The sequence below is a fragment of the Megascapheus bottae genome, chromosome 34 (assembly GCF_031878675.1).
Source record: "Megascapheus bottae isolate mThoBot1 chromosome 34, mThoBot2.hap1, whole genome shotgun sequence".
Lineage (NCBI taxonomy): Eukaryota > Metazoa > Chordata > Mammalia > Rodentia > Geomyidae > Megascapheus > Megascapheus bottae.
In genome coordinates this window covers 1,107,708-1,134,081 of record NC_143542.1, presented here as the reverse complement: position 1 = coordinate 1,134,081, position 26,374 = coordinate 1,107,708, and the positions used below count along the sequence as shown (strand labels likewise).

Here is a 26,374-nt window from a genome sequence, read left to right as displayed (position 1 = left end):
CTGCTGCCACTGTCACCCTCCCCAGATGTGTGTCCTTCAGCGGTCACTCCCATAAACCCCCCTCTTGTGTTTCAGCCAGGCTGAGTCCTAAGACGGGGATGCGGGCGTCCATTCAGCCTCCCACCTGTAGAGGGCGCTGCAGGCACTCTGCGCGCGCTGCTCCACCCTGCTGGCTTTACTTCCGGCGGTACCGGAAGTCTTCCCTTGGGGGGGGAGGGCCTTCGCGTGGAGCTTCCGCTTCCGGGCCGGTCGTAGTGGTGGCGGGGTTCTGGAGCGGTGGGCGGCCTGAGTGAGCGCGGCCGGGGACCCCTGGGTATCCCCCACACACACACCCCAACTTCGCACCCTACGAGCTTCATCCCGGACGCGCTCGGCTCCGACCCCGAACGAATGAATGAGGAGCGGAGCGGTGGTCTGTCACTTCTTCCTCGGTGACGCCGCGGAGAGCGAGGGCGGTGGGCAGCATGAACCGGGCCAAGCCCACCACCGTGCGGAGGCCCAGCTCCGTGGCCAAGCCTTCGGGTAACGTGTTCCCAGGGCGGCGCCGGGGCCTGGGAGGGGGGCTGAGGGGGGGGAGGCCTGGGAGGGAGGGAGGTAGGGGGGGCGGATGAGGGGTAGGCGCGAGACCAGCAGGCCGGGGACACCTGGGGTCCTGGACCCCGGAGCCACGATCTCTTGCAGGACGGGGAATCCCTCGACTCAGCAGAGCACGGGGGAGGCTGCACGGGGTCAGGGCCAAGTGATCTAGACTCAGCCTGCTGGGTTGACATTGGTTAGCATTACTCAATTTCTCTGGGTGTCTCCCCGTGAAGAGAGGGCACAGTCGGACGGTGCCAGGAAATCGGGGATTAAGCAGGCTAACCCGTAGATTAGAGCTGGCCTGGCCTGTAATCAGCGGCCATTGGCAGCCATCACGGTCCACAACATGCCAGTCCTGGCTCTCTGGGGAGCCTGCTGAGGAATCTCCAGTCTTAAAACTCACCTTCTCTGAGTCCTTGCTTAACCCCACCTAAGGTAAGAGGTTGGAAGCAAGCCCTTCCACTGAGAGCAGATGGCGTCAACACCATGCGTGTCTTCTGTCCCCTTTGCAGGGCACCCTCCACCGGGGGACTTCATTGCTCTGGGCTCAAAGGGCCAGGCTGGAGAATCGAAGACAGGGTCGGCCCTGCTGAAGCCAGCTGCCTCGGGCCTACCCTCAGAGCGCAAGCGGGAAGCTGCGGCCGCATTGCCCGGGGCATCTTCGCTGGGTGGCCTTGCCAAGCGTCCCAAACTCCCTGCTACTCCTCCACTGAGTGCCCTGGGGCGCCTGGCTGAGGCAGCAGTAGCAGAGAAGCGAGCCATCTCTCCCTCCATTAAAGAGCCATCCGTGGTGCCAATTGAAGGTACAGTCGGGCTACAAAGTAACCCCTCTGTGGGAAAGGCTGAGGACTGGGGCTTGACATTCACCCTTTGCACCCTTGGGGGAAGCTATTCACCAGATCCACCCACAGGGCTGGCTATGGTTTGTCACTGTCCCTATGGCTAACCAGCCCCTCTTGCTCTGGCCAGTCCTGCCCACAGTGCTGCTGGACGAAGTTGAGGCTGCGGAGCTGGAGGGCAATGATGACAGGATTGAGGGCGTGTTGTGTGGGGCAGTGAAACAGCTGAAGGTCACCCGGGCCAAGCCTGACAGCACTCTCTACCTGAGCCTGATGTACCTGGCAAAGATCAAGCCCAACATTTTTGCCACGGAGGGTGTCATCGAGGTGAGGCCAGCCCCTAGCACCATGGCCTCTTCCTTCCCCGTCGCCTCCCATACCCTCTAGTCACATTTGTGTGTCATGGTGGCTGTGCCAGGCCCATGACATAGGCCCTCTCTGGCAGGCTCTGTGCAGCCTCCTGCGGAGAGATGCCTCCATTAGCTTCAAGGCTAAGGGGAACAGCCTGGTGTCCGTGCTGGCCTGCAACCTACTCATGGCTGCGTATGAGGAGGACGAGAACTGGCCTGAGATCTTTGTCAAGGTGAGTGCCCTACTCTGGGGCTCAGTGAGGTTGATGAAGGAAACAGAGCACCATGGAGAGGGAGGGAAGGGGTAGGGAGGGAGGTTGGTGCACGGGAGAGAGGCAAATGGTGCTGACTGTCCTACAATGAGAGGCGATGAGGCCTCTGGTGCCCGCTCCACCTGGAAGCTGGCAGCTGGGGCCATCAGGCCTGCGGGTTCCCCAGGTGTACATTGAAGACTCCCTGGGCGAGCGGATCTGGGTGGACAGCCAGCACTGCAGGACCTTTGTGGACAACATCCAGACGGCATTCAACACCAGGATGCCCCCCAAGAGCATGCTGCTGCAAGGGGAGGGGGCTCGCAGTGGGGGTGACCTGGGGGCTGGTAAGAGCAGCCTGGTGGGGAGCAAAATGGGGTCTGGTCCATGGGGAAGGAGGGTTATGGGGTGGGGGTAAGATGGAGATGGCACCCATGGGCTCTCGGTGCAGGGAGCAGCCCCCACCCCTCCCTCACGGAGGAGGAGGACAGCCAGACAGAGCTGCTGATTGCCGAAGAGAAGCTGAGCCCCGAGCAGGAGGGCCAGCTCATGCCCAGGTAAGTGGGCTGCACAGTCCATCTCCTGGGTTGGTGGGCAGGGTGGGCCTCTGGAGGACAGCGTCCTCCCTTCTTTCCTTGCCCCCTCTGGCCTAGGTACGATGACCTCACAGAGAGCGTGGAGGAGTACGTGCTGGACATGCTGCGTGACCAGCTCAACCGGCGGCAGCCCATCGATAACGTGTCCCGGAACCTGCTGCGGCTGCTCACCTCCACCTGCGGCTACAAGGAGGTGCGGCTGCTGGCCGTGCAGCGGCTGGAGATGTGGCTGCAGAACCCGAAGGTGGGCCACTCGGGCAGTGCTGGGCTGGGAACTTCCTGAGGGCCCCCTCGTGTGTTCCACAAGTCTTCTGGCCTCCCACAGCTGACCAGGCCAGCTCAGGACCTGCTCATGTCCGTGTGCATGAACTGCAATACACACGGCCCAGAGGACATGGATGTCATCTCTCACCTGATCAAGATCCGCCTCAAGCCCAAGGTTCTCCTGAACCACTACATGCTGTGTGTCAGGTGCGCGCTGTGTGGCGGCAGGGCGGTGGCGGGAGGCTGGCTCGTGTGGCCCGTGCCCCTCCCACATGCCTGCTGCCCTCCTACTCAGAGAGCTGCTGAACGCACACAAGGACAACCTGGGCACCACCATCAAGTTTGTCATTTTCAATGAGCTTTCCAATGCCCGCAACCCCAACAACATGCAGATCCTCTACACTGTGCTGCAGCACAGCTCCGAGCTGGCACCCAAGGTAGTACCATATCTGCCTGCCCTGGTTAGAGGGCACCCGGAATGGCCTGGTACCTGCTGTGGACATGCGTGGGTTGGGGTGCTGCTGTGTGGGAAAGTGTCTGAATCTTGTTTGTTTGTTTATTTTTCATCAGTCCTGGGCTTGGGCTCAGGGCCTGAGCACTGTCTTTGGACTTTCTCAAGGCTAGGGCTCTACCACTTGAGCCTCAGCACCACTTCCAGCTTTTTTCTATGTATGTGGTACTAAGGAATCGAACCTAGGTCTTTGTGCATGCTAGGCAAGCACGCTACCACTAGCCTAAACTCCCGACCCCTGAATCTCATTTGTGTTGAGCTTCAGGTCCCTCCTGGAAACTAAAACTTTATTTTGTTTGTTTGTTTGTTTGTTTGTTAGTTGTGGGACTTGAACCTTGGGCCTGGATGCTTTCCCTGAGCTCTTCAGCTCAATACACTACCCTACCCCTTGAGCCACAGCACCACTTCCCATTTTCTAGTAGTTAATTGGAGATAAGGGTCTCACAGACTTTAGTGCCCGGGCTGGCTTTGAACCACAGTCCTCAGATCTCAGTCTCCTGAGTAGCTAAGATTACAGGCGTGAGCTACTTTTTTTTTTTTTTTTTTTTTGGTCAGTCCTGGGGCTTGAACTCAGGTTTTGGGCATTGTCTTTGGACTCTTTTTATTCAAGGCCATCACTTTGCCACTGAACTACATCCCAGCCTGAAATTAAAACTCTGTGGAGGAAGTCTTGAAGAGCCACCAAACGGCTATTGCCTGTGATCCTAGCTAGGTGGAGGCTGAGGCTAGGAGGATCCCAGTTTAAGGCCAGCCAGCGCTATCTCCAAAATAGTCAACATAATCGAGGCTAGGGTTGAGGCTGAAGTGGTAGAGCACCACCAGCCAACAAGCCAGCCAAGTGAGCATGAGGCCGAGTTCAAACCTGATTATTTCCTGAATAAAAGAGCCACCCAAGGTCCCCCTATGGTGATCTGACCTGCCTTCCTGGGCAGGGTCCTCCCACATCTGGCTGGGGGCTCTGAAGCACTGGGCCCTGGCCTGGAGCCTGCTTTGTCCAGGATGATCTGCTCTGTGGGTCTCCTGCTGGGTCTGGTGGCTAGCCTTGGTCTCCTTTGCTACCCAGTATGATGAGGAGAGCGCTGGGGTTGGTTGGGATCCTTGCTTCCTGCTGTCCTGTGGGGGCGGAGGTGCTCTCCAGAGCATCAGTGCAATGCCAGATCCTGGCTCCAGCTGAGCTACTGCAAAGTGGCCATTTCCACAGGGCAGTGCGGGCGCATGGGGCTCTCTCTGAAGATGTGGGCCCAGCTTCTTGTGGGGCTGAGTGAGGCCCTGCCTAAGGATGTGGCAGGATGCCTATCCTGGGTGGCATTGGGCTAAGTATGCGTGGCCTCTCTCTGCCCTAGCTGCTGGCCATGGTGTTCCAGGACCTGCTGACCAACAAGGACGACTACCTGCGGGCTTCGCGCGCCCTGCTGCGCGAGATCATTAAGCAGACGAAGCACGAGATCAACTTCCAGGCCTTCTGCCTTGGCCTTATGCAGGAGCGCAAGGAGCCCCAGTACCTGGAGATGGAGTTCAAGGTGCCTCCACTTCTTTGGCCCCCTGAGCTATGTGCTCGGGGCTTCACTTCCCAGCCTAGACTGGCCGGTGGGGCTGGGAAAGCAGGCCTGGTGAGCAGGGGAGGGAGCGGCCATTCTGGCCTGAGTTCAGAGTTGGTGTACAGGAGGAAGCAGGGGAATGTGGAGGTCTCTAAAACCCTAAAGCCACCGGTTGCCTACCTGAGTCCAGTCTGCTGTTTGCCTGGCCGTGGTGGTGTCGGGACTCTGTGAGGACCCCATCCTCACCCAGCTTGTAAGCATGTGTACGTAAGTCAGCGCGGGGTGTGCTGTGGTGCGAGCCCGCTGTGCCGCTTTCCCTGCAGGAGCGGTTCGTGGTCCACGTGACAGACGTGCTGGCTGTCTCCATGATGCTGGGCATCACTGCTCAGGTGAAGGAGGCGGGCATCGCCTGGGACAAAGGAGAGAAAAGGAGTAAGGCTGAGGGCTGGCATGGCCCAATTAGCCAAGCCTGGTGGCATCTGACCCCAAGTCTGTCTGGGGAGGTTGGCATGGGTGGGAGGAGAAAAAGGCACAGTGTCTGTGGTCATGAGAGAAGACCAGGTGTGCCTGCAAATCGCCATCTTCTGTCACCAGGGCTTAAAGTGACCCGGTCCAGGCCTCTGTCTTCTGCTGAGGCCTGGAGCCAACGGCAGGCCCGTCCCCTGGCAGATGGGAGGGGCGGTAGGGCTCTGCTGGGGTCACTCTCTGGAACTGGCCACAGGAGTCCATCGCTGCCACTGACCCTGCTACTCCTCACAGACCTTGAGGTGCTGCGTGCCTTCCAGAACCAGATCGCTGCGATCCAGCGGGATGCGGTCTGGTGGCTCCACACCGTTGTCCCCTCCATCAGCAAGCTGGCGCCCAAGGACTACGTACACTGGTATGGCCACCTCTCTCCCTCAAGGGCTGAGCTGGGGATCATGCGGCCCCTGAGGGTCAGAGCCACTCGTGAGGCCCAGGGTAGGGGCTGCTCAGGACTCAGCTAGCCCTGAGCCTTGCTGACCGCCCCATCCAACATTGTTCTGCCCGAGGGCGGCTATCCCCAGCTGATGGTATGCCCTGTCTGTCCACAGCCTGCACAAAGTACTCTTCACGGAGCAGCCCGAGACCTATTACAAGTGGGACAACTGGCCACCAGAGAGTGACCGCAAGTGAGCATGCCCCAGCTAGGCCAGGGCCCATCCCGTCTGCCCAGCCCCTGTGCCCTCCCCTGCCAGGTCTGCGGTCACCCACCCCAGCGTCCGCCCAGCTCATGTGCCCTGACCACAGCCCCCCAACTCCTGCCTCTTCGGTTTCCTGGTCAGTTGTTCCCCATCTCCCTGTGCATCCCACACCCACCATCCTGGCCTCTCACAGCTGCAGTCGAGTCCCACCTCGTTGCCACCAGAGTTCAGGGCCTCACCCTTTCCTCCCTGGAATCCTGTTGCCCCAGGCTTCTGTGCTCTGAGCACTCTGCATCCTCACTGCTGCCCTTCACTTGTCTTCTGGGGGGTACTGGGCAGTTCCAGTGTTCCCTGAAGTCTCAGAGGTGGCAGGGCCTCCCCTTTAGGCCATGGAAACAAGTAACTGTGTGGCCACTGAAGTGCCCCTGTGCATTGACCTGGGGGCTGGGCTGGGCTGGGGCCCGCAGTCTTCACGCCTGCGCACAGAAGGGCCTGTGGCTCCTGGGCAAGTGGGCCATATCCCCTCCACCCTGCCGCTCCGTGCTGCCCGCAGCTTCTTCCTGCGCCTGTGCTCGGAGGTTCCCATCCTGGAGGACACACTTATGCGAGTCCTGGTCATCGGGCTGTCCCGGGAACTCCCGCTTGGCCCTGCAGATGCCATGGAGCTCGCCGACCACCTGGTGAAGCGTGCCGCGGCTGTGCAGGCGGACGGTAATGGCCCCAGCCCCTCTCAGCCGCACTCCAAGGACCTGGTCCCTGCCCCTGCATAGCAGCACCCCCCAGACCTGCAGGGCTTGCACTCCCTGCTTAGTTCTGTGCGAGGTCAGAGCCTGGAGCTGATGCAGGAGCCCCTGCGGCCTACAGCTTTGCCCTCTGTGCCATGTGGGGAGCAGGTCTTGAACTTGGGGACATGCATTCTTTTTTTTGCCAGTCCTGGGGCCTGAACTCAAGGCTTGGGCACTGTCTTCGAGCCTCTTTTGCTCAAGGCTAGTACTCTACCACTTAAGCCACAGCACCACTTCTGGCCTTTTCTGTGTATGTGGTACTGAGGAATGGAACCCAGGGGTTCATGTATGCTAGGCAAGCACTCTACCACTGGGCCACACTTCTGGCTGGGCCTTGCATTTTTTTTTCTTCCAGTCTTGGGGCTTGAACTCAGCGCCTGGGCACTGATCTTGGGGCCACTTTTTGCTCAAGACTAGTGTTCTGCCATTTGAGCCACAGTACCAGCTTTTTCTGAGTATGTGGTACCGAGGAATCAAACCCAAGGCTTCATGTATGCTAAGCGAGCACTCTACCACTAGACTACACGCCCAGCCCCAACGAGCCTTGCATTCTTATTTTCTTTTTTTTTTTCCCTAGTCCTGGGGCTTTCTCAAGGCTAGAGCTCTACCACTTGAGCCACAGCACCATTTCTGGCTTTTTTCTATGTACGTGGTACCGAGGAATCGAACCCAGGTCTTCATGCATGCTAGGCAAGCACTTTAACCACTAGGCCAAACTCCCGGCCCGGGCCTTGAATTCTTGCTTGACTTTTTCCACTCAAGTCTGGTGTTTTGCACTGGAGCCACACCTCTGTTTTGGCTTTTTGCTGGTTAGTTGTACATGAGCGTCTCAGATTTGTCTATCCCAGGCTGACTGCAAATGGTGATGTTTAGATTTCCACCTCCTGAATAGCTAGGATTACAGGTGTGAGCCACCAGAGTCTGGATCTAGTGTAACGACTTTAAACTTGTCTCCAGTGCCGGTAGGCATAGGTTGATGCCCAGTGTGTGGCCATGTGGCCCGCTGTGGCCCTCCACAGGCACTCCTGTCTCTTTTCTCTGGTGCTGCCCATTTTCTGGCTGAGTTCCTGGCCTGCACACGGCCCTGGAGGTGGCAGCAGATGGGCTCTGGAGCTGTGGCTTTGCCTTTCAGATGTGGAAGTCCTGAAGGTGGAGAGGATCCAGCTGATTGATGCCGTTCTGAACCTGTGCACCTACCACCACCCTGAGAACATCCAGCTCCCACCTGGGTGAGTAAGTGTGGGGCTGGCCCAGGCCTGGGCACATACCCCGTGAGACACGCCTCCCTGCGGGCACCTCATTCCTACTTGCCTTTAGCTTTACATAAAAAGAAGTTTAATTGGATTTTCACATTGAACTCAGGGCCTGGACACTGCCTTGGGCTTTCTCTTTTGGGGGAGGGCGGGAGAAGGATCCTAGGGCAGGCACTGTCCTTGAGCTGTTCAGCTCAAGGCTACTGCCCTATCCCTGGATCTAGGCATTGTCCCTGAGCTCTTCAGTTACCCTACCCTTGAGCCAAACCCACTTTGTGTTTTGTAGTGATTAATTGGCAATAAAGAGTCTCAGGTCCTTTTGTACCCGGGCTAGCTTTGAACCTTGATCCTCAAATCTCAGCCTCCTGAGTAGCTAGAATTATAGGTGTGAACCACTGTGCCCAGCTGGCCTTGGGCTTTCTCAAGGCTAGTGCTCTACCACTTGAGCCATAGCACCACTTGTGGCTTTTTCTATGCATGTGGTACCAAGGAATCGAACCCAGAGTGCTAGGTAAGCACTCTACCACTAGGTCATGCTCCCAGCCCTTCACATTTTACATTTAGGTATTTAATTTATTTATTTTGATCAAGTCCTGGGGCTTGAACTTGGAGCTTGGGCTCTGTTCCTGAGCTTCTTTTGCTCAAAACTTCTTTTGCTATAGCACCACTTCTGGCTCTTTTTGAGTGGTTTATTGGTGATAAGAGTCTCACGGGCTTTTCTTGCCCTGGCTGACTTCAGACCTCGGTAGTCAAATCTCAGCCTTCTGAATAGCTAGAATTACAGGTGTGAGCCACTGGCACCTGGCTAAAATTTGTTTTTTAACTAATTTATTGGTGTGTGTGTGTGTGTGTGTGTGTGTGTGTGTGTGTGTGTGCTGACCCTGGAGCTTGCACTCAGGAAATCACACTTTTACTTCACTTTTTCACTTACGTTTGGTGTTCTGACATTTGAGCCACCTCTACATCTTTTTGCTGGTTACTTGGACTTTTTTGCCAGGCTGGCTTCGAACCATGATCCTCAGGTCTCGACTTCCCAAGTAGGATTATAAGCATGAGCCACTGTGTCCAGCTGAAGTTTTTTTCTCTTAATTTCTTTCTTAGCTTCCTGGCATATCTTCTCTGTACAACTCAATGTATTTCACTGAAGGCTGTTGGCATATCACAAGTCTTCCTCAGCTGCTCTTCAATTCTCTTAGCAGTCAGACTGTGTCCTCTCTAAAGACTTGGCTTGAATTCTTTTTTTTTTTTTGTACCCCTCCCCCCACCCCCTCCCCCCCCAGCCCGGCCTTGTATGTGTGGTACCAAGGAATCAAACCTGGGTCTTCGTACCTGCGAGGCGAGCACTCTACCACGAGGCCAAACTCTCGGCCCCACTCTCCTTGAATTCTGTTCCTGGGTGATCCTGACCCATTCCAATTGGACCCTGATGGATTCTGGGGTTTCTGGTCTCCTCGCATTCACTGAATTCTTACACTTCCTCTGTGCATTGGGACAGCAGGGCCAAGAGGGTCAGGGTGGCCTGGGCTCAGCACTGCTGGGAAACAGCAGTTTTGCCTCTTGGGGCCCAGAAGCACCTCTGTGCACGTTCCAGGCGTGGCTAGGTGTCAGTAGGAGAGGACGGTCTAAGGCTCCGCTTCTGTAGTGAAGAGTGATGGCTGAGCTGGCCGGTCAGTCAGCTTTGCCTGTGCTGTGGACGCCCCGTCTTGTAGGTACCAGCCCCCGAGCCTCGCCATCTCTGCTCTCTACTGGAAGGCCTGGCCTCTGCTGCTGGTGGTCGCAGCATTCAACCCTGAGAACATCGGTGAGCCCTCCTGCCTCGGTGGGCCTGGCTGTGGGTGGATACCCCCTGCGGGCAGTGCCCCATCTCTGCTCTCCTCCTGCTAGGCCTGGCCGCCTGGGAGGAGTACCCCACACTCAAGATGCTCATGGAGATGGTGATGACCAAGTAAGTCGGCCTGTCCTGTGGCACCCCAGGGCATTGGGCACCAGTCGGGACCCGAGGCCCAGGGCTGGACCCCACTAGAGCTGTCGCCGCCCTTCAGGCCATGTCCCTCGGGTATCTGGGCTTGAGGATACATTCAAGTCCAGGTCCATTGAGCTTCTGGCTCTTTTGGGGGTGGGGGGAGTCAGCGTCTCAGCAAGCCAGCCTGTGGGAAGGCCATGTCGTAGCAGGGGAAGGGCAGAGGTCTGATTGGCCAAGCCAATCCAGGCCAGTTGGGTTGGGCTCGCAGCCCTCGGCTGAGGCTGTGTACCAGGTGGCAGCAACCTTGTGGATGCTGCCCCTGCTGGACTGTGAGTGTCCTCGGGCTGGGCACTTGTGGCAGACAGGTCACAGGCCTCGCCCACTGTCTCCAGCAATTACTCCTATCCCCCGTGTACGCTGACGGATGAGGAAACGCGCACGGAGATGATCAGCAGGGAACTGCAGATCTCCCAGCGGGAGAAGCAGGAGATCCTGGCCTTCGAGGGCCACCTGGCCGCCGCCTCCACCAAGCAGACCATCACCGAGAGCAGTAGCCTCCTGCTGTCGCAGCTCACCAGCCTGGACCCCCAGTACGTCCACCCGAGCATCCTTAGCACCCCGCTCCTGGCGTGGGTCTCAGGATGGGAGGGGTCCGTGGGGAGTACTGCGTTGTGACTTGCTGATACCGTGTCCCCTGTGACCTGCAGGGGGCCCCCCCGGAGGCCTCCCCCCCACATCCTGGATCAGGTGAAAGGCCTCAACCAGTCCCTGCGCCTCGGTCACCTCCTGTGCCGTAGCCGCAACCCCGACTTCCTGCTGAACATCATCCAGCGCCAGGTGGGAGCTGGGAGGGCTGGGGCAGTGTGGCCAGCTGGCGGAAGGGACCCACTCGGACACACCGTGATGCGGGTCCACCTTTCCACCAGGCCTCGTCCCAGTCCATGCCTTGGCTGGCCGACCTGGTGCAGTCCAGCGAGGGCTCCCTGGATGTGCTGCCCGTGCAGTGCCTGTGCGAGTTCCTGCTGCACGATGCTGCGGACGACACAGCCTCCGGGGAGGAAGAGGACGAGGGGGAGAGCCGGGAGCAGAAGGCCAAGAAGCGACAGGTTGGTGCCGTTCTTCCCCAGCCTGTCCACCAGCGGCAGGCAGTCCTGCGGACTCCAGAAGCCCCTCTCACCCCAGAACCCCTCTCACCCTGGGTGCCCCCAGAATGAGCCTGGAGCCCCTCTCATTCTCAGAGGCAACAGAAGCAGCGGCAGCTGCTGGGCCGCCTGCAGGACCTGCTGCTGGGCCCAAAGGCAGACGAGCAGACCACGTGTGAGGTCCTCGACTACTTCCTGCGGCGCCTGGGCTCTTCCCAGGTGGCCTCCAGGGTGCTGGCCATGAAGGTGAGTGCCGGCTGGGCTGCGGGAGTCCTGGCGCCTCCCTGACTCGTGCTCACTCCCGGTGGTGGACCTGCAGCCCAGACAACCGGGAGCCCTTGTCTCCTGTGTGGTTGGCTGCTGGAGTGAGATTTTCGGGGGTGACTCAGGCTGTGTTCTGGCCGTTCTGGAAAGGTTCCGTGGAAGGGAATGCCGAGCACGCTGGAGGCCCCGGCTCCATCCTATCCCCAAAGCAGTGCTTGGAGACCGGTAGCAACGGGGCTCTGGGGCTGAGGGGGCTGTGTTCCGTGTGCCCGCAGGGCTTGTCTCTGGTGCTGTCTGAGGGTGGCCTGCGGGACAAGGAGGAGAAGGACCCCCCCATGGAGGAGGACGTGGGGGAGCCGGACGCACTCCAGGGCTACCAGTGGCTGCTACGGGACCTGCCCCGGCTGCCTTTGTTCGACAGCGTGAGGACCACCACCGCACTGGCGCTGCAGCAGGTGCAGGGCTGGGGGAGGGCGGAGCCTCGGGAGGGCGGTGCCCCACCCAAGAGCCCCCTCAGCAGCCGCCCTCCCCTCTAGGCCATCCACATGGAGACAGACCCCCAGACCATCAGCGCCTACCTGGTCTACCTGTCCCAGCACACGCCCGTGGAGGAACAGGGGCCCCACAGCGACCTGGCCCTGGTGAGGACGGTGAATGCCCAGCAGCCCAGCTCTGGCTAGTGTGGCCCACGTTGGGGCTGCTGGACTGGTGTGGAGGCTCCCTGTGCCCAGCCTGGTTGCTGTGGCCTTGGGGCACAACTTGATGGCTGGTATGGGGTGGGGGTGGCAGAGGCCCCGGGAGCCTCTGACAGCCCTCCTCCTGCGCAGGACGTGGCCCGGCTGGTTGTGGAGCGCTCCACTATCATGGCGCACCTCTTCTCCAAGCTCTCCTGCAGCGCCACCTCCGACGCCGTGCTGGGTGCCCTCCTGTCCGTCTTCTCCCGCTATGTGCGGCGCATGCGCAAGAGCAAGGAGGGCGAGGAAGTCTATAGCTGGGTGAGGGCGAAGGCGTCCGTGGCAGGGGAGGGAAGGGAGAGATCCACGACCGGGAAGGACAAGGAGGCTCGTTTCTGGGTCTCCAGCTCTCCTGAGCCACCCGGCCCCCACTCCCTCACCCCTCTCCGCAGTCGGAGTCCCAGGACCAAGTCTTCCTGCGCTGGAGCAGCGGGGAGACGGCCACCATGCACATCCTCGTGGTCCACGCCATGGTCATCCTGCTGACACTGGGCCCACCCCGAGGTCAGTGGCCGCCGCTGGCTGCTGCCTATGGGTTTTCTTTCTCTGATCCTGGGCACGGGTTATGTAGTGATTGCCTGTAAACTGAGGCCCCTGGAAAGGACGGCCTGAGCCAAGAGATGGATTGTCAACAAAAGTTCCCACCACCCCAGCCCTGAGCACAGGCGCAGTTTGGAGGAGCCTTGGGGCAGGAGATGGCATTCCTTGAGGAGATGCAAGCCCATGGCTGCCCGGACGGCCCAGCTTCCCCTGTGGAGGCCCTAGACCGGTCCACTCACGCGGTGGGCAGCCTTCCCTTCTCTCCTCCTGTTGAGACCCATTCCTCCACCACTCACTCACTGATCAGGCCTGCACGAGGAGCGGGTGGGACCCCTCATGGAGGTGAGGCTGTCACCTCAGTGTCCATCCGCTGTGTTGCTCTCAGGAAGGGCAGTAAGGAAGGCTGGCTTCGTGCTGTTCGGGCCTACATGGCCCCTGGGCTGTGTGGAGACTGAATCGCACCCCGGGGCAGGGGCTCCTGTTGTCACACAGGAGAGATCTCAGGTGCCTGGAGTGAGGCTGTTGCCTGGGTCTTTTCTAAAGCTGGTGACAGTGAGTTCCAGGAGCTGCTGGACATCTGGTTCCCGGAGAAGAAGCCACTGCCCACCGCCTTCCTGGTGGACACGTCTGAGGAGGCGCTGCTGCTGCCTGACTGGCTGAAGCTGCGCATGATTCGCTCTGAGGTCCCTCGCCTGGTGGATGCGGGTACGGTAGGCTGGATTCTGGGGGACTTGTGTATCTGTGTCCAGCAGTGCTAATGGCTGGGGACCTGCTATAACAGGGGTTAGACATGAGTCCTGAGAGAAGTGAAGAGAAAAGGTGGGGGCTGAGGCAGGGGTGTGTGTGTTGGGCAGGGAGGGGGGGGCATCTCTCTGTTAGTCCTCAAAAGAATTTGTGGGGTTTGGACAGCCACAATGGGAAGGAGGGTTCGAGCAGGGGCTGCACAAGGGTCAGGCCAGTGTGAGTCTCTCAAGCCAGGTTGCCCCATGGCCTTGGTGAGGTCACTGTGCCCCTGAGGCCTGCCAGTTGCTGGAGAGGGTCCTCTAGCTGTGCTGCTGCGCGAGCCCCTGACCAGCTGACCAGGGGGGGTGGGCTGGGCTGGGCTGTTGACAGAATGCCCACAGCCCTGCAGGACCTGGAGCCCCAGCAGCTGCTGCTCTTCGTCCAGTCGTTTGGCATCCCTGTGTCCAGCATGAGCAAGCTTCTCCAGTACCTGGACCAGGCAGTGGCCCAGGACCCCCAGGCCCTGGAGCAGAACATCATGGACAAGAGTAAGCCACCACCTGCGCCGGGGCAGGTGCTTTGTGGGTAGGGGCTCAGGGTGCTGACCTTTACTGGCAGGTCCCCAGGGGATCTTTACATTGTACCCCTGGCTGTGATTTTGCAGATTACATGGCTCACCTGGTGGAGGTACAGCACGAGAGAGGTGCGTCCGGAGGCCAGACCTTCCACTCGCTGCTCACCGCCTCGCTACCGCCCCGGCGAGGTACGAGCTCCAGCCAGCCCATCCCCTGGACTGTCCCTGGACCGTGCTGGGACATCACTGGGCTCCCTGCGGGCCCAGGGCTAACCGCTGTGACAGAGGCTTGGATGGGATCAATTTGTCCCACTGCCTGCTGGGAACAGGCCAGGAAGACTGAGCCCAGGCATGTGTTCCTTTCTGTGCAGACAGCATGGAGGCACCAAAACCGAAAAGCAGCCCTGATCAGCCTCTGGGCCAGGGCAGAACTCGGGCTGGGGCTCAGGTCCGGGTGCTTGGCCCCGAGGATGACTTGGCCAGCATGCTCCTGCAGGTACCAGTACCACTGTGGGTGGGGCCCGTTACACTCACAGAAGCCTGATTTGTACCCACTCCCATGCCCACCTGGACTGATTGTGCAGGGCTCTTGCTGAGCCACCCTCTGCCGTAGCACCAGTTGTGTATGAGCAAAAGGCCCCTGACCCCTGGCTAGTCCCACCCTGGGGAGCCCATGGGCACTTGGCAGGCCCTGTTTACTCTGCCCCTCAGTTGGTGTCGTTGAGGCCAGAGATAAACAGGGCTCCTAGGAGGGTGGGGGGGCTGTGGGGGCTTAGTTTCCTGCCCTGCTCCTCCTGACCCCTTCCCTGCTCTTCAGATCTTCCCACTGAGCCCTGATCCTCGATGGCCGGGCTCCAGCCCACGTCCCCTGGTGCTGGCGCTGCAGCAGGCGCTGGGTCAGGAGTTGGCCCGTGTCCGCCAAGGGGACCCCGAGGTGCCAGGCATCACGGTGCGCCTGCTACAGGCCTTGGCCACCCTGCTGGGCTCCTCACATGGTGGGGCCCTTGCCATGGCCATGCACCGCAGCCACTTTCTGTCCTGCCCACTGATGCGCCAGCTCTACCAGTACCAGGTACCTAGGCATGGCGCCCCGGCAGAGGAATGAGAGGGGGGGCAAAGGGGAGAGCCTGGGAGACCCATGGGCTGCCACTTCCACAGCGCTGCGTGCCCGAGGACACTGGCTACTCCTCGCTCTTCCTCAAAGTGCTCATGCAGATCCTGCAGTGGCTGGACAGCCCGGCCGTGGAGAGCGGGCCCCTCCAGGCCCAGCTCAAACTCTTTGCCACCCAGTACTCGGCCAGACACAGGATCAGTGATGGTGAGGGCATTGTGGCACGGGGTACCCGGAACCCCAGACTGCAGACTAGCTGGAGTATGGTGTGGGTAGAGCCAGCCTGGAGGGAGGGCTGGGCGGGGTCCTGGGAGCCTCAGCCCAGGAGCCCAAGCCCGAGGTCTCCTCCTGCAGTGCGGAGCGGCCTCCTGCACTTGGCTGAAGCCCTGAGTTTCCGCCGTGACCTGGACGTGGTCAGCTCCACCGTGCAGGCCGTCATCGCCACCCTGAAGTCAGGGGGAAAGTGCAGCGTGGAGCCGGAGCTCATCAGCAAAGGTAGTGCCTGGTGCAGACCCGCCTCAGGGGCTGGCTTCTCCCATTGGCATGTCCCGGGTGTGGTCCTCGCCAGGCGTGACCAGCCCCACTCAGCCCTCCCTGTCCCTGCACAGTGCTCCGGGGCCTCATGGAGGTGCAGTCCCCCCACCTAGAGGAGCTGCTGACAGCGCTCTTCTCCGGCGCAGTGGAGGCCGCCAGCCCTGGCCCAGCACCTGGGCCAGTGGCAGTAGTCAGCGCCTTGCTGCTGCAGGAGAAGGAGGAGCCCCTGGGCCCTAGCCCGCAGGACGCAGATGGCGGCAGGTGAGTGGGAGCCCTGGCCCCGGGCAGGGGCCCTGTGAGCCTGTCCCTGAGCCCCTTTGTCCCTGCAGCCCGGAAACCGTAAGGCTAGGCCCTGCATCAGGGCTGCTCGTGGACTGGCTGGAGATGCTGGACCCTGAGGTGGTCAGCAGTTGTCCTGAGCTACAGCGGCGGCTGCTCTTCTCACGGAGGAAGGTGACAGGGCAGAGGGCATGTGTGGGGAGTAGATTGCCCCCAGGTCTCAGTCCATTAGCCCAGAGTGATAAGAGTCCCTGAGTGTCCTTGGGGCAACTCTGGGGGCCATATCTGGTTTGGGGTGGGAGGTGGCAACACTTGTCAGTCTAGTTCTCCTGTTCAAGGGTTCCAGGTCTCCAGAGGGTGCAGGGGCTGAGGGCGCAGAGGAGGAAGGTGGAGGACTCCTTAGTGTCACTTGATTCTGGGACATCCTCACACACTGCCACCCTGTGTGTTGGTGGTGAAGACAGAGTGGGGGGCCCGGGAAGGCTTCCGGGCTCTTCTGGGAATCATTTCCGTGTCTGCACCTCGGTGCTTGCTGTACCAGGAGGTGTTTGCTGACCACCTCTGGAGGGCTGGTCGGCCCCTGTGCCTAGTTGGAGCCATCTCAGCCTCTTGCGTCCTCAGGGCAAAGGCCACACCCAGGCCCCGTCTTTCCGCCCCTACCTCCTGGCCCTGCTCACACACCAGTCGAGCTGGTCCACACTGCACCGGTGTATCCGCGTCCTCCTGGGCAAGAGCCGAGAGCACAGGTGAGCCCTGCCACAGCCCAGGCTGTTCTCCTGGGTGGCCCTTGCCTGCCGGGTGCTATGGGCGACCAGGAAAGCGTCTCTGCCAAGGCTGCACTGCCCTCTGTAGCAGTGGGCCCAGGACACCCGACCATCCCACACTCGGTGCAGGGACTTCTGCTTATCATTTTCACACAGTTCCTGGCCGGGGGCGCGGGACGGGGGGGGGGGGTGATGTCCAGAGGGTGGCCAGTCACCTAGACCCACTGTGCATTCTCCCTGCAGGACATGAGTGTCCAGCTGCAGCTGCCTGGTCCCTTCCCAGTCCTGTCTTCTAGGTCTTGTCACCGGCTGTGTTTCCTGTCCATAGGAACTCAGGGCGCAAGTGTAGATAGCCCCCAGGTGGGGTGGGGAGCAGAACACAGAGCCCGGGCGCATGCTCTCTTCTCTCATTGATGGCCGCCCAGCTGCAGTCCTCTGCTGGGCTGTAGTAGCTTCCAGAGCAGCCGCCCCGGGCTTTCCGTGCTCAGCCACGGGTTCCTCCCCAGGTTTGACCCCTCGGCCTCGCTGGACTTCCTCTGGGCCTGCGTCCATGTGCCACGGATCTGGCAGGGCAGGGACCAGCGCACCCCACAGGTAGGGGCGAGAGGCGGGGCGCTGTGCGGAGCCGTGTCACGCAGTGCCCGCTGACGGGAGGTGGCCTGCTTGCAGAAGCGGCGAGAGGAGCTGGTGCTTCGAGTGCAGCCTGCAGAGCTCACCAGCCTGGTGGAGCTGGTCCTCGCCGAGGCAGAGGCCAAGAGCCAGGAAGGGGATGCTGCCGCCTGCTCGCTCATTCAGACCCGGCTGCCCCTGCTGCTCAGCTGCTGCCACGGCAACGAGGAGAGCATCCGCAGAGTGACGGAACACCTGAGCAGCTGCATCCAGCAGCGGGGGGACAGGTGCTGCACCCCACCCCCATCCCTTCAGCCGGGGACTGTGCTGGCCAAGGGCTCGCCTGGCCCCATCGGCCCCCCGGTCACCCCAGTGAGCTGCCGCTCTGCTCCCCTCCAGTGTGCTGGGTCAGCGTTGCCGGGACCTACTGCTGCAGCTGTACCTACAGCGGCCCGAGCTGCGGGTGCCCGTGCCCGATGTCCTGCTGCCCAGTGAGGGCGCCGCCGGCAGCAGTGTCTGCAAGGTGAGCTGTGTGGCCCCTTCTCGTGTGCCACCCACAGAGGTCTCCTCCAGCCTCGTCCTCCCTGAAGAACCCCTTGGGATGTGGAGAGTGCCTGTCCCTTCACAGACTGGAACTTGCACACGTGCGTGGTGTGCAGCACTCTGGACCTGCAAGGCTGCTGCCTCCGCCTGCAGGGTGCATTGCTTCACCCCCCGAGCCTCCCTCTGGCTCCAGGGCCATTGCTCCATCAGGCAGGCTAGCCCGTTTGGTGTTCCAGCACCCCATGAATCCCTGCCCAGAGAGGGCCTTCTTTTCACATGGGGTCTGGGAGCAGGCCTTGGGGGGCGGGCAGGGTATGGCCCCTACGCTGCATCCTCACCCCTCCCCCTGCATCCTCACCCCTCCCCGGCCTCCTTGCTCCTTTCCCCAGCTGGACGGGCTCATCCACCGCTTCATCACCCTCCTGGCTGATACCAGTGACTCCCGCTCTTCTGAGAGCCGAGTGGCTGACGCCAACATGGCCTGTCGGAAGCTAGCTGTGGCGCACCCCATCCTGCTACTCAGGTACCCCAGGTCTGGCGTGGCCCTTCCACCTGCAGTCCTGGGAAGGTGCCAGAGCTCTGCCCTGGCCTCCCACTCCCCCACACACCCAGGGCACATCCACCCTGAATGTAATGTAAGGGTTCCACAGCTATAAGCCGGCACCCTGTGCCCCAGGCCCCAGCACTCAGCTCTCTACCAGCTGGCAGCAGCTGCTCCTGGACGCTGGTCTCATGGGGCGGGGGGGGGGGGGGGGGGGAGCCAGCTCAGCCTGGGACTCCCCGATCCCAGGTGGAGCTGTGACCCGGAGTCCTTCTGCCCATCACAGGCACCTGCCCATGATCGCAGCACTGCTGCACGGGCGCACGCACCTCAATTTCCAGGAGTTCCGGCAGCAAAACCACCTGGCTTTCTTCCTACACGTCCTGGGCATCCTGCAGCTGCTGCAGCCGCGCGTCTTCCAGAGCGAGCACCAGGGGGCGCTGTGGGACTGCCTGCTCTCCTTCATCCGCCTGCTGCTGGTGTGCGGGCCGCTCGGCCTCCCCTTCCCTCACCGCGCCTGCGGGGCCCAGCCTGGCCTGTAGCCTCCACTCCACCACCCTGGGGACCTGCGGCACCTTTGGAGCCCACTGCAGTCCCCGGCTTCCTTTGTGTCCCGGGGTCCTCGTGTGCTTAGCCCTCCCTGGGGGGAGGTGGGGCGGTCGGCAGGGCTGGAGCGGGACACTGAGCCGCCCTGGTCTCTGCAGAACTACCGGAAGTCCTCCCGTCACCTGGCGCCCTTCACCAGCAAGTTTGTGCAGTTCATCCACAAGTACATCACCTGCAGCGCCGCGGCCGCCGTGGCCTTCCTGCAGAAGCATGCTGAGCCCCTGCAGTGAGGAGCAGTGGGGTGTCCCAGCGCGTGCTGTGGGTGCTGGGCGGGATGGGTTCACCCGTGGCTGCACCCTTGGCGCGGGCAGCCATGCCCTCTCCTGCCCCCAGCCTCGCCTTCTCACCGGGGGTCCCCAAGCTGAAAGCCTGTCTCTCCCGCAGCGACCTGTCCTTTGACAACAGCGACCTGGTGATGCTCAAGTCCCTCCTGGCAGGGCTCAGCCTGCCCAGCTGCCATGGCAGGGCCGACCGGGGCTTGGACGAGGAGGGCGAGGGTGCGTGTCCCGCATGGTCCTGGGCGGGTGGCCAGGGGTCCTGGGCTCTGGCTGTCCCCGGCACCGAGGCCAGCCCTGGCTCTCTGACGGGCCCAAGGGGGGCTCACCCATGTGACATGCCACCCTCCTAGCAGAGCCCCGTCCTAGGGTGCTGCTGGGCCACCAGGCCTTAGGTCCCCCACTGCAGCTGGGCTTCAGTCCTCCAGTCTGTGAGCCATGTGCCTGGTGCGGGGTGAGCGGTTGGGGTTCCTGCTGGTGGCTGGTGAGGGTTGGTGTCTGAAGCCCTGGTTTTGTCACATGGTTGAGAGTGGCTCCCAGACACCCAGAGGTGCTAAGGGAGCACCAAGGGTGAGGCCTTGGTGCTCCCCCAGGAGCCTGGGGGAGGCAGAGGGGGGACAGGAGGCAGGGAGGGAGCAAGCTCCCCGGCAGGCAGCAGCGGGAGAAGGCTGAAATGCCCAGTCTCCTCCCAGCAGGCTCCGCGCCATCACGCTTGCCGAGTGCCTGCTGTGTGCCAGGCACTCTTCTCAGCCTGCGGTGGCCGGGGAGCCCGGGAAGGACGCCCCATCTCCCCTAGGCTGCCCGCCTGTCACCCTCGGTCAACTGGCCTCTGCCTCTCGCAGGTGAGTGCTCAGCCGGCTCCCTGCCGCTGGTCAGCGTGTCCCTCTCCACTCCGCTGACTGCAGCCGACATGGCCCCGCACATGAAGAGGCTCTCACGGGGCCAAACTGTCGAAGGTGAGTGGGGTTCCTGCCATCTGGCTGCCCGGCCACAGCTGTGGAGGCTAGGGAGTTTCTGGGGGGCCTGGCAGGCAGGGCTGCCCTTCTGGGGTACCCAGGCTGGTGTGCGGGGCCGTGTTGTGCTGTGGCGATCGAGGCCCAGGGGAGTCCAGCGTGTGGGGCCTGTGGGGGCGGTGACTGTGGGTGCCAGGGGTGCATGTTGGGGGCTTCCCAGGGAGATGGGGGCCTGCTGGGTTGGGGTCCTCCGAGGCCCTCTCAGCTCAGCTGGCCTCTGACCTCAGACCTGCTGGAGGCTCTGAGTGACATCGACGAGATGTCGAGGCGCAGACCCGAGGTCCTGGGCTTCTTCTCGGTGAGTGGGCTGGGCTAGGCTGGGGCCCCAGTGGGTCTTGGGGGAGCCCCACTTGCACCCCCTTGCTGCTGCCTAACCCCACCAAGTGGGCCTCAGGCTAGAGCTGAAAGAGCAAGCGTCCCTCCCCCTGTTCCCTAAACACCCCTGCTGGAGGTGCTGGGAGCCTCCAGCACGGTCCCCAGCCAGCTCTGGGCTGGTGGCTGCCCGCTGATGGCCCTGCCCTGCTGCCCATCAGACCAACCTGCAGTGGCTGATGAGCTCAGCCGAGGAGACCTGCCGCAACCTGGCCTTCAGCCTGGCGCTGCGCTCCATCCAGAACAACCCCAGGTGAGCTGGTGCTCCCCGGCCGCTGTCTCGGGCTGCCAGCACCCCGGGCGCGGGCCAGGCCCACGTGCCGTGTGTCTCTTACAGCACCGCAGCTGACTTCTTGCCCACCTTCATGCACTGCCTGGGCAGCCGGGACTTCGAGGTGATGCAGACGGCCCTCCGGAACCTGCCTGAGTACACCCTGCTCTGCCAAGGTGAGCCCTCCCCTGCCGCCCGCCCTCGCTTGAGGCAGCCCGCCGCCCCTGACCGCCCCTGACCGCCTCTCTCCCCCAGAGCACGCGGCCGTGCTGCTGCACCGTGCCTTCCTCGTGGGCATGTATGGCCAGGTGGACACCAGTGCCCAGATCTCCGAGGCCCTGCGCATCCTGCACATGGAGGCTGTGATGTGAGCCCTGCCTGGTGCACAGAACCAGCCCGAGGCCAGCGGGGGCCAGGTCAGGGGTGGCTGGCATGCCTGAAAGGCAGGGCCAGCTTCAAATGAAACGTTCTATGTCCCATGTGTCCAGTGTGGCTCTCTTCCACTGAGACGCGGGCTGCTGGGCGCCGTCCTGGAGGTGGGGACCTGCTCGTTCCCGGGGTTCTGCCAGGAGGAATGCTGGTGCCAGGCTGCTGGGGGTGGGTACAGGATGCGTGGGGCAGGACAGGCTGCGGGCTACTGTGGACCACGGTGTTTCCGCTGTCAGGGTCACAGCGTTTCCCCTCTGTCCTCTGAGCAGCCAAAGACCCCCGCCCAGGACAGGCGGTCTCACTGCTGTTGGGGGGTCTGCCGCTGCCTGCAGTGAGTTCAAGGCAGCTGCTGCCACCTTGGTGCTGGCTTTTGCCCAGCCATCCCATCCGTTTCCACCAGGGGGCACTGCAGTTCAAAAAGTGGCCCAGGGCAGTGTGGGACTCGGGTACTCCCAGAACCCTGACCTTTGGAGACCTCCAATCCCAGGCCCACCCTGACCACTCAGCCCGGAGCTCTGTCCCAGCCCCCAGGCCTGGCCCATCTCCCACATCCACCCACCCAGCCTCCAGGCTCCTGTGTGCAAGGTCCCGGGAGGGAGGCAGAGATGGGCTGGGAGCTGCCCATAGGGCCCCAGCCATGTCTTCCCGTGTGGCCGGGCTGCTCCAGGCCCAGGTCTGAGAGGCCCTCACCCTGTGCTCCCCATTGCCTGGGCCCTGCTGGGCATGTCCCCGCACCCCAGCTTTGCCTCGTGAGCCCCCAGGGCCTCACAGGGGCTCTTGTCTTCTCGGGGATCTCCACCCTTGCACAGACACCAGGAGGCCTTTGTGCCCCCCACAGAGGCCGCAGCCGCCCCCGGTCACCACGTGGCTCCTCCTACCCTGGCACCCCCTGATGAAGGGGCACGGCACGGGTCATGTGTTCTTGAGGAAGGGGGGCATGGTGGGAAGGCGTCTGTCCACTTCTGCTCCCATGCGCCGCCGCCTTCGCGTGTTGCCCTCCTGGTGCTGTAGCTCAAGGGGCAGCAGAGTGGCCTGCAGGGCATATGCGGCGCCCCTGGCCCCCTCCTGCCTGGGCCTGCCAGCTCCCACCAGGCCGGGGGAGGGGCAGATGGTGGACGGCGGCCTGCCAGCGCGGCCCTCCCACTCTCCTGACCAGGCTCGGGTTGGTGGCGGGCACGGGTGGAGAGGGCCGTGTGGGTGCTGAGGGACGCAGTGGCGCGTGGTGGACAGCTGGGCATGCCCCATCACGGGCTCCGCGGAGCTCTGCAGGGGCCATGGCCGAGGTCCAGCAGGATGTGGGCACATGACTGCATGAACCCCAAGTCTGTGGCACCCAGGCATCTGGCCCGAGTAGGAGGCTGGAGGGAGCCCAGGTGTGGTGGACGGGACACGGAGCCACAAGTAGCCTGCAGCCCAGGGCCCCATCTCTGATCAGAGCACAGACCGCAGGCCCTGGCCATGGGATCAGGGGTGGTGGAGGGGAGGGGTCAGCGTGCTCCAGAGGGGGCAGTGGGGAGCGGGCTCCCTGTCCCTGCCCCTGCCTCTTTGTCCTGGGGAGGGACAGTCAAAGGGCAGCATCCCCAGCACACTCCCCCTGGCGTGCCAGTCCCTGGCCTCTCCCCCCCCCCCCCACCCCACGTGCTGGGCCTGGGCCCGGCAGGAGCACCCCTGACCTTCGGACCTGCGGGGCAGAGGGGGACCCACACTTGCCCCAGAATGCCAGGGGTGCCCTGCCTCTCAGACAGGCTAAGGAGGCCCACAGTTACCTGGGATGTGGGGTGGGGAGTGGGGAGAGGCCAGGAGTCCTGAAACTCAGCTAGTTCCTCTCCTGCCCCAGTAGCCCAGCCAGGACAGTGAGGTCACAGCCAGGTATCTGGGCAGGACAAGCTGGGGACTGGCTGGCTGTCTCCCTGCACAGTGTCCCTTCTCTCCTGGGAGGCGGCCTGTTAAGCACTCTGAAAAGACAGGACAAACTAGAAGGGCCAGTTTCCACCTTGACCCTTTCCTGGAGTCACACCCTAAAGGCCGCTTTCCCAGTACCCAGCCGGCTGGACTCTGGATCCCCTGGGTGTACCTCTGAACCCCAGAGGCACCAGCTGTCTGGAGAACCCGGAAGGATCGTTCAGAGGAAGTGGAAAGTGAGCCTTGAGGGATGAATAGGAGTTTTCTATTGTCACGGATCCCAGGACTCCCTAGCCATCTCCTACCACCCAAAATCTTGGTTTTGCCAACTGGTGCCCTTTGGTATCAAGTGGGGGAGATGATGGCTACCCCTAAAATGGAAAGCTAACCCCAGCACAGTTCATGCCTTCCCACTGCAAGTCCCGGCCGCATAAAGATATGTTTATGAGTACTTGCTGTTTTGGGAACAGAGAGGTGCCGTGGTGTGCCCCAGGACACACAGCAGCCAGAGCAAGCTGGGTTTCTTTGGTCACCTTAGGTCCTGCTGCCCGCTGACCCGCAGGCCAGCCCCATGCTCTGTTTACTGTGAGCTTATGGGGCCCAGCCCTATTACAAGAGGCTTCTACAAATGGCGTGAGGCGAGTTAATAATGTATTTATAACACCTCGTCGTCGTGGTCGGCGAAAATGATCTATAAATGTGCGGTAAATGTTTTATAATGTTTTTGTAACCCGTTATAAATGATAAATGGCGGACTATAGATGCGGGATCAAATATTTATAACGCATTGTGCACGGCGCTAGGCTGCTACAGTTCGGGCCAAGCCATTAATATAAAGTGGATGGGAATGGGAGTTAGCACATGCGCGCTCGGCACAGCCATTTGTAATGAAATGGAAAACGGGGGGGGGGGTGGGGGGGGCTGGGAGAAGCAGCCCTGGTCTCCCCTGCGCCCAGGCTGGGCGTCTCCCGGAGGCTGGTGGGGGCCTGGAACCGCAGGAGGACACACATTGGCCCGGTTGGCTACCAACATGTGCTTTCAGAGACCAAGCATCCGGCCCTTAACACGAGGTGTCACCTGCTTCCTCTCCCACCTGGGCCCTAAAAACAGCTGGATGAACCCTATGCTGACAGTGGGCCCGGGGCTCAGGAGGAAGGGAATCCCCTGGATTGTTGCAGAAGGGGCCATGTCTGCCTGTCAGTTCAGCTCCAGCTGGGTTCTGCTTTGGGTTGGGGACTGTGGATGAAGGGAGCCCATGGTGGGGCGGGGGGGGGGGGGTGAGACCTGGTCCTGGTCTTTGTGCATGCTAGGCAAGCACTCTGCCACTAGGCCAAACTCCCAGCCCCTGCCCCAGGACCTTTGCACAGCTGTCCCTCTGCTCCCTCCTCTTCACCCTCCTCCCCGCCCCCTCTTCTCTCTTCTCTTCCCCCTCCTCATTTGGAGCCTTGAATTCATAGCCTGGGCCCTGGGCACAAGGCTGACACTCTACCCTTTGAGCCACAGCTCCACTACTGGCTCTTCGGTGGCTTAGAGGTAAGAGAGAGTCTCATGGACTTTACTGCCCAAGCTAGCTTCGAACCCTGATCCTCAGACCTCTGACTGCTGAGCAGCGAGGACGCCAGGCGTGACCACCGGTGCCTGGCCAGGCCTCCGTTCTGGAGTTCCTTTCTTAGGGAGGTTAACCTGTGTTGACATACCCTCGGGCCCTGGGCACTGAGTCAGGAAAGGACAGGGCCGCTACCTGCAGACCCCAAGTCCCCAGGAAGAAGTGGGGGGGTCTTCTGCCTGGTTAAGCCGTGTCCCACCCTGCCCCTCCTGCTGAGACTGAGCAGTTCAGCTAGCAAATGGAGCTGGACCCACTCCAGAATCCTGGACAGCCATCCAGTCAGCCCCTCCATGCCCGTGTCCCCCCGCAGACACCTCAGGCTGGGAAAGGACAAGAGCCCCAGCCTACAGGAGCCATTTGAGCACGTGGGGTCGTGAGCGGTGAGGGCGGGGAAGGCTGGGAAGTTGGGGTTCAATGTTAGGTGAGGGGTAAGGAAAAGCCTCAGTGAGAAGGAAGGGGATATTTGAGCAAATAACTTAAGGCAGCAAAGGAACAGGCCAGGTGCACATCGGGAACATGTGACTTCCAGGCTGGGACAGCAGTGTGTGCAAAGGGCCTGAGGTAGGAATGTCTCAGAGACCGGTTGTGGAGCTTGAACTCAGAGCCTGGGCATTGACCCTGAGATTTTGAGCCACAGCTCTGCTTTCAGTTTTCCGGTGGTTAATTGGAGATAAAGATCTCATGCACTTTCCTGCCCAGGCTGGCTTTGAACCGTGATCCTTGGGTCTCAACCTCCTGAATGGCTAGGATGACAGGTGTGAGCCTCCCGCAAAGGCTTAGAAGGTTTCTATGGGAATTCACGCAGGCAAGGCTGATGGCAGGAGGCTGTGGTCCAGAGAGGTCATGGGGAGGTCAGATGATGGGAGAGCCTGAAAGCCTGTGAGCCAGAGGCTCACAGCCCCCAGTCCTGAGGGCGAGGGGTGGCAGCCCTGGAGGCTCCTGGGAAGAACCCCAGCCCCTAGCCACAGACAGCACCTGCTAGTCCTGGACCTGAGACCCCAGGCTTCTGTGTCTCCATCCCCAGTCAGCCTCACGTTTGCCTCAGGTCATGGGAATGGCAGCTTTGGCTGGAGTTGCTTTAATTGCTTTCATCATTGTTACCAATTCAGCCTGCTTTGCTAATGAACTCACTCACGACTTTGATTGGACCTGGGTGCTAGTGGCTGGATTCCCAACTATTCAGGAAGCTGAGCTCTGAGGATTGCAATTCCAAGCCAATCTGGGCAAGAAAAGTCTATGAGACTCTTTGTCTCCAAAGAATGGCCAAAAAGTGGAGCTGTGGCTCAAATGGTAGAGCACCAGCCTTGAGAGAAGCCTTGTGACTTGAAGCAAACACCTTACCACAAATCCTTCCTAAGAAGGCTGCTGGACTGGCTTGAGAGTCTGCCCAGAGGCACTTTCCCTTGCTCTCTTGTGGTATTGCAACTTCAGGACCAACAAAAGAGGTGTG

The 26,374-nt window shown here is 61.3% G+C and overlaps 1 protein-coding gene across 1 annotated transcript; it reads left to right on the top strand.

Annotated features, from left to right (window-relative positions):
- The first annotated feature begins 402 nt into the window (after nucleotides 1-402).
- Ints1 (integrator complex subunit 1) lies at nucleotides 403-21,470 on the top strand. The gene is made up of 47 exons (XM_090324363.1): nucleotides 403-522; nucleotides 1,092-1,382; nucleotides 1,549-1,745; nucleotides 1,864-2,001; nucleotides 2,207-2,366; nucleotides 2,471-2,576; nucleotides 2,673-2,859; nucleotides 2,941-3,086; nucleotides 3,175-3,316; nucleotides 4,734-4,910; nucleotides 5,252-5,360; nucleotides 5,688-5,808; nucleotides 6,002-6,079; nucleotides 6,645-6,802; nucleotides 8,009-8,105; nucleotides 9,839-9,930; nucleotides 10,014-10,074; nucleotides 10,485-10,682; nucleotides 10,800-10,929; nucleotides 11,019-11,198; nucleotides 11,331-11,480; nucleotides 11,774-11,953; nucleotides 12,035-12,139; nucleotides 12,326-12,493; nucleotides 12,625-12,736; nucleotides 13,316-13,477; nucleotides 13,897-14,043; nucleotides 14,160-14,258; nucleotides 14,441-14,565; nucleotides 14,887-15,141; nucleotides 15,228-15,387; nucleotides 15,535-15,675; nucleotides 15,789-15,975; nucleotides 16,044-16,167; nucleotides 16,615-16,739; nucleotides 17,264-17,351; nucleotides 17,427-17,653; nucleotides 17,766-17,889; nucleotides 18,299-18,432; nucleotides 18,737-18,929; nucleotides 19,155-19,282; nucleotides 19,441-19,553; nucleotides 20,174-20,287; nucleotides 20,572-20,642; nucleotides 20,878-20,969; nucleotides 21,054-21,163; nucleotides 21,243-21,470. Exons 1-47 carry the CDS (start codon nucleotides 465-467, stop codon nucleotides 21,356-21,358), a joined length of 6,576 nt encoding a protein of 2,191 aa, XP_090180489.1. The 5' UTR covers nucleotides 403-464; the 3' UTR covers nucleotides 21,359-21,470.
- Nucleotides 21,471-26,374: the final 4,904 nt, after the last annotated feature.

Bases quoted from the DNA above. Each gene is read 5' to 3' on its own strand.
- Ints1 (XM_090324363.1), top strand. From the start codon at position 465: ATGAACCGGGCCAAGCCCACCACCGTGCGGAGGCCCAGCTCCGTGGCC. The intron at 17,654-17,765 runs GTGCTGCACCCC...GCTCCCCTCCAG, and splicing joins ATCCAGCAGCGGGGGGACAG to TGTGCTGGGTCAGCGTTGCC. The intron at 20,643-20,877 runs GTGAGTGGGCTG...GCTGCCCATCAG, and splicing joins AGGTCCTGGGCTTCTTCTCG to ACCAACCTGCAGTGGCTGAT.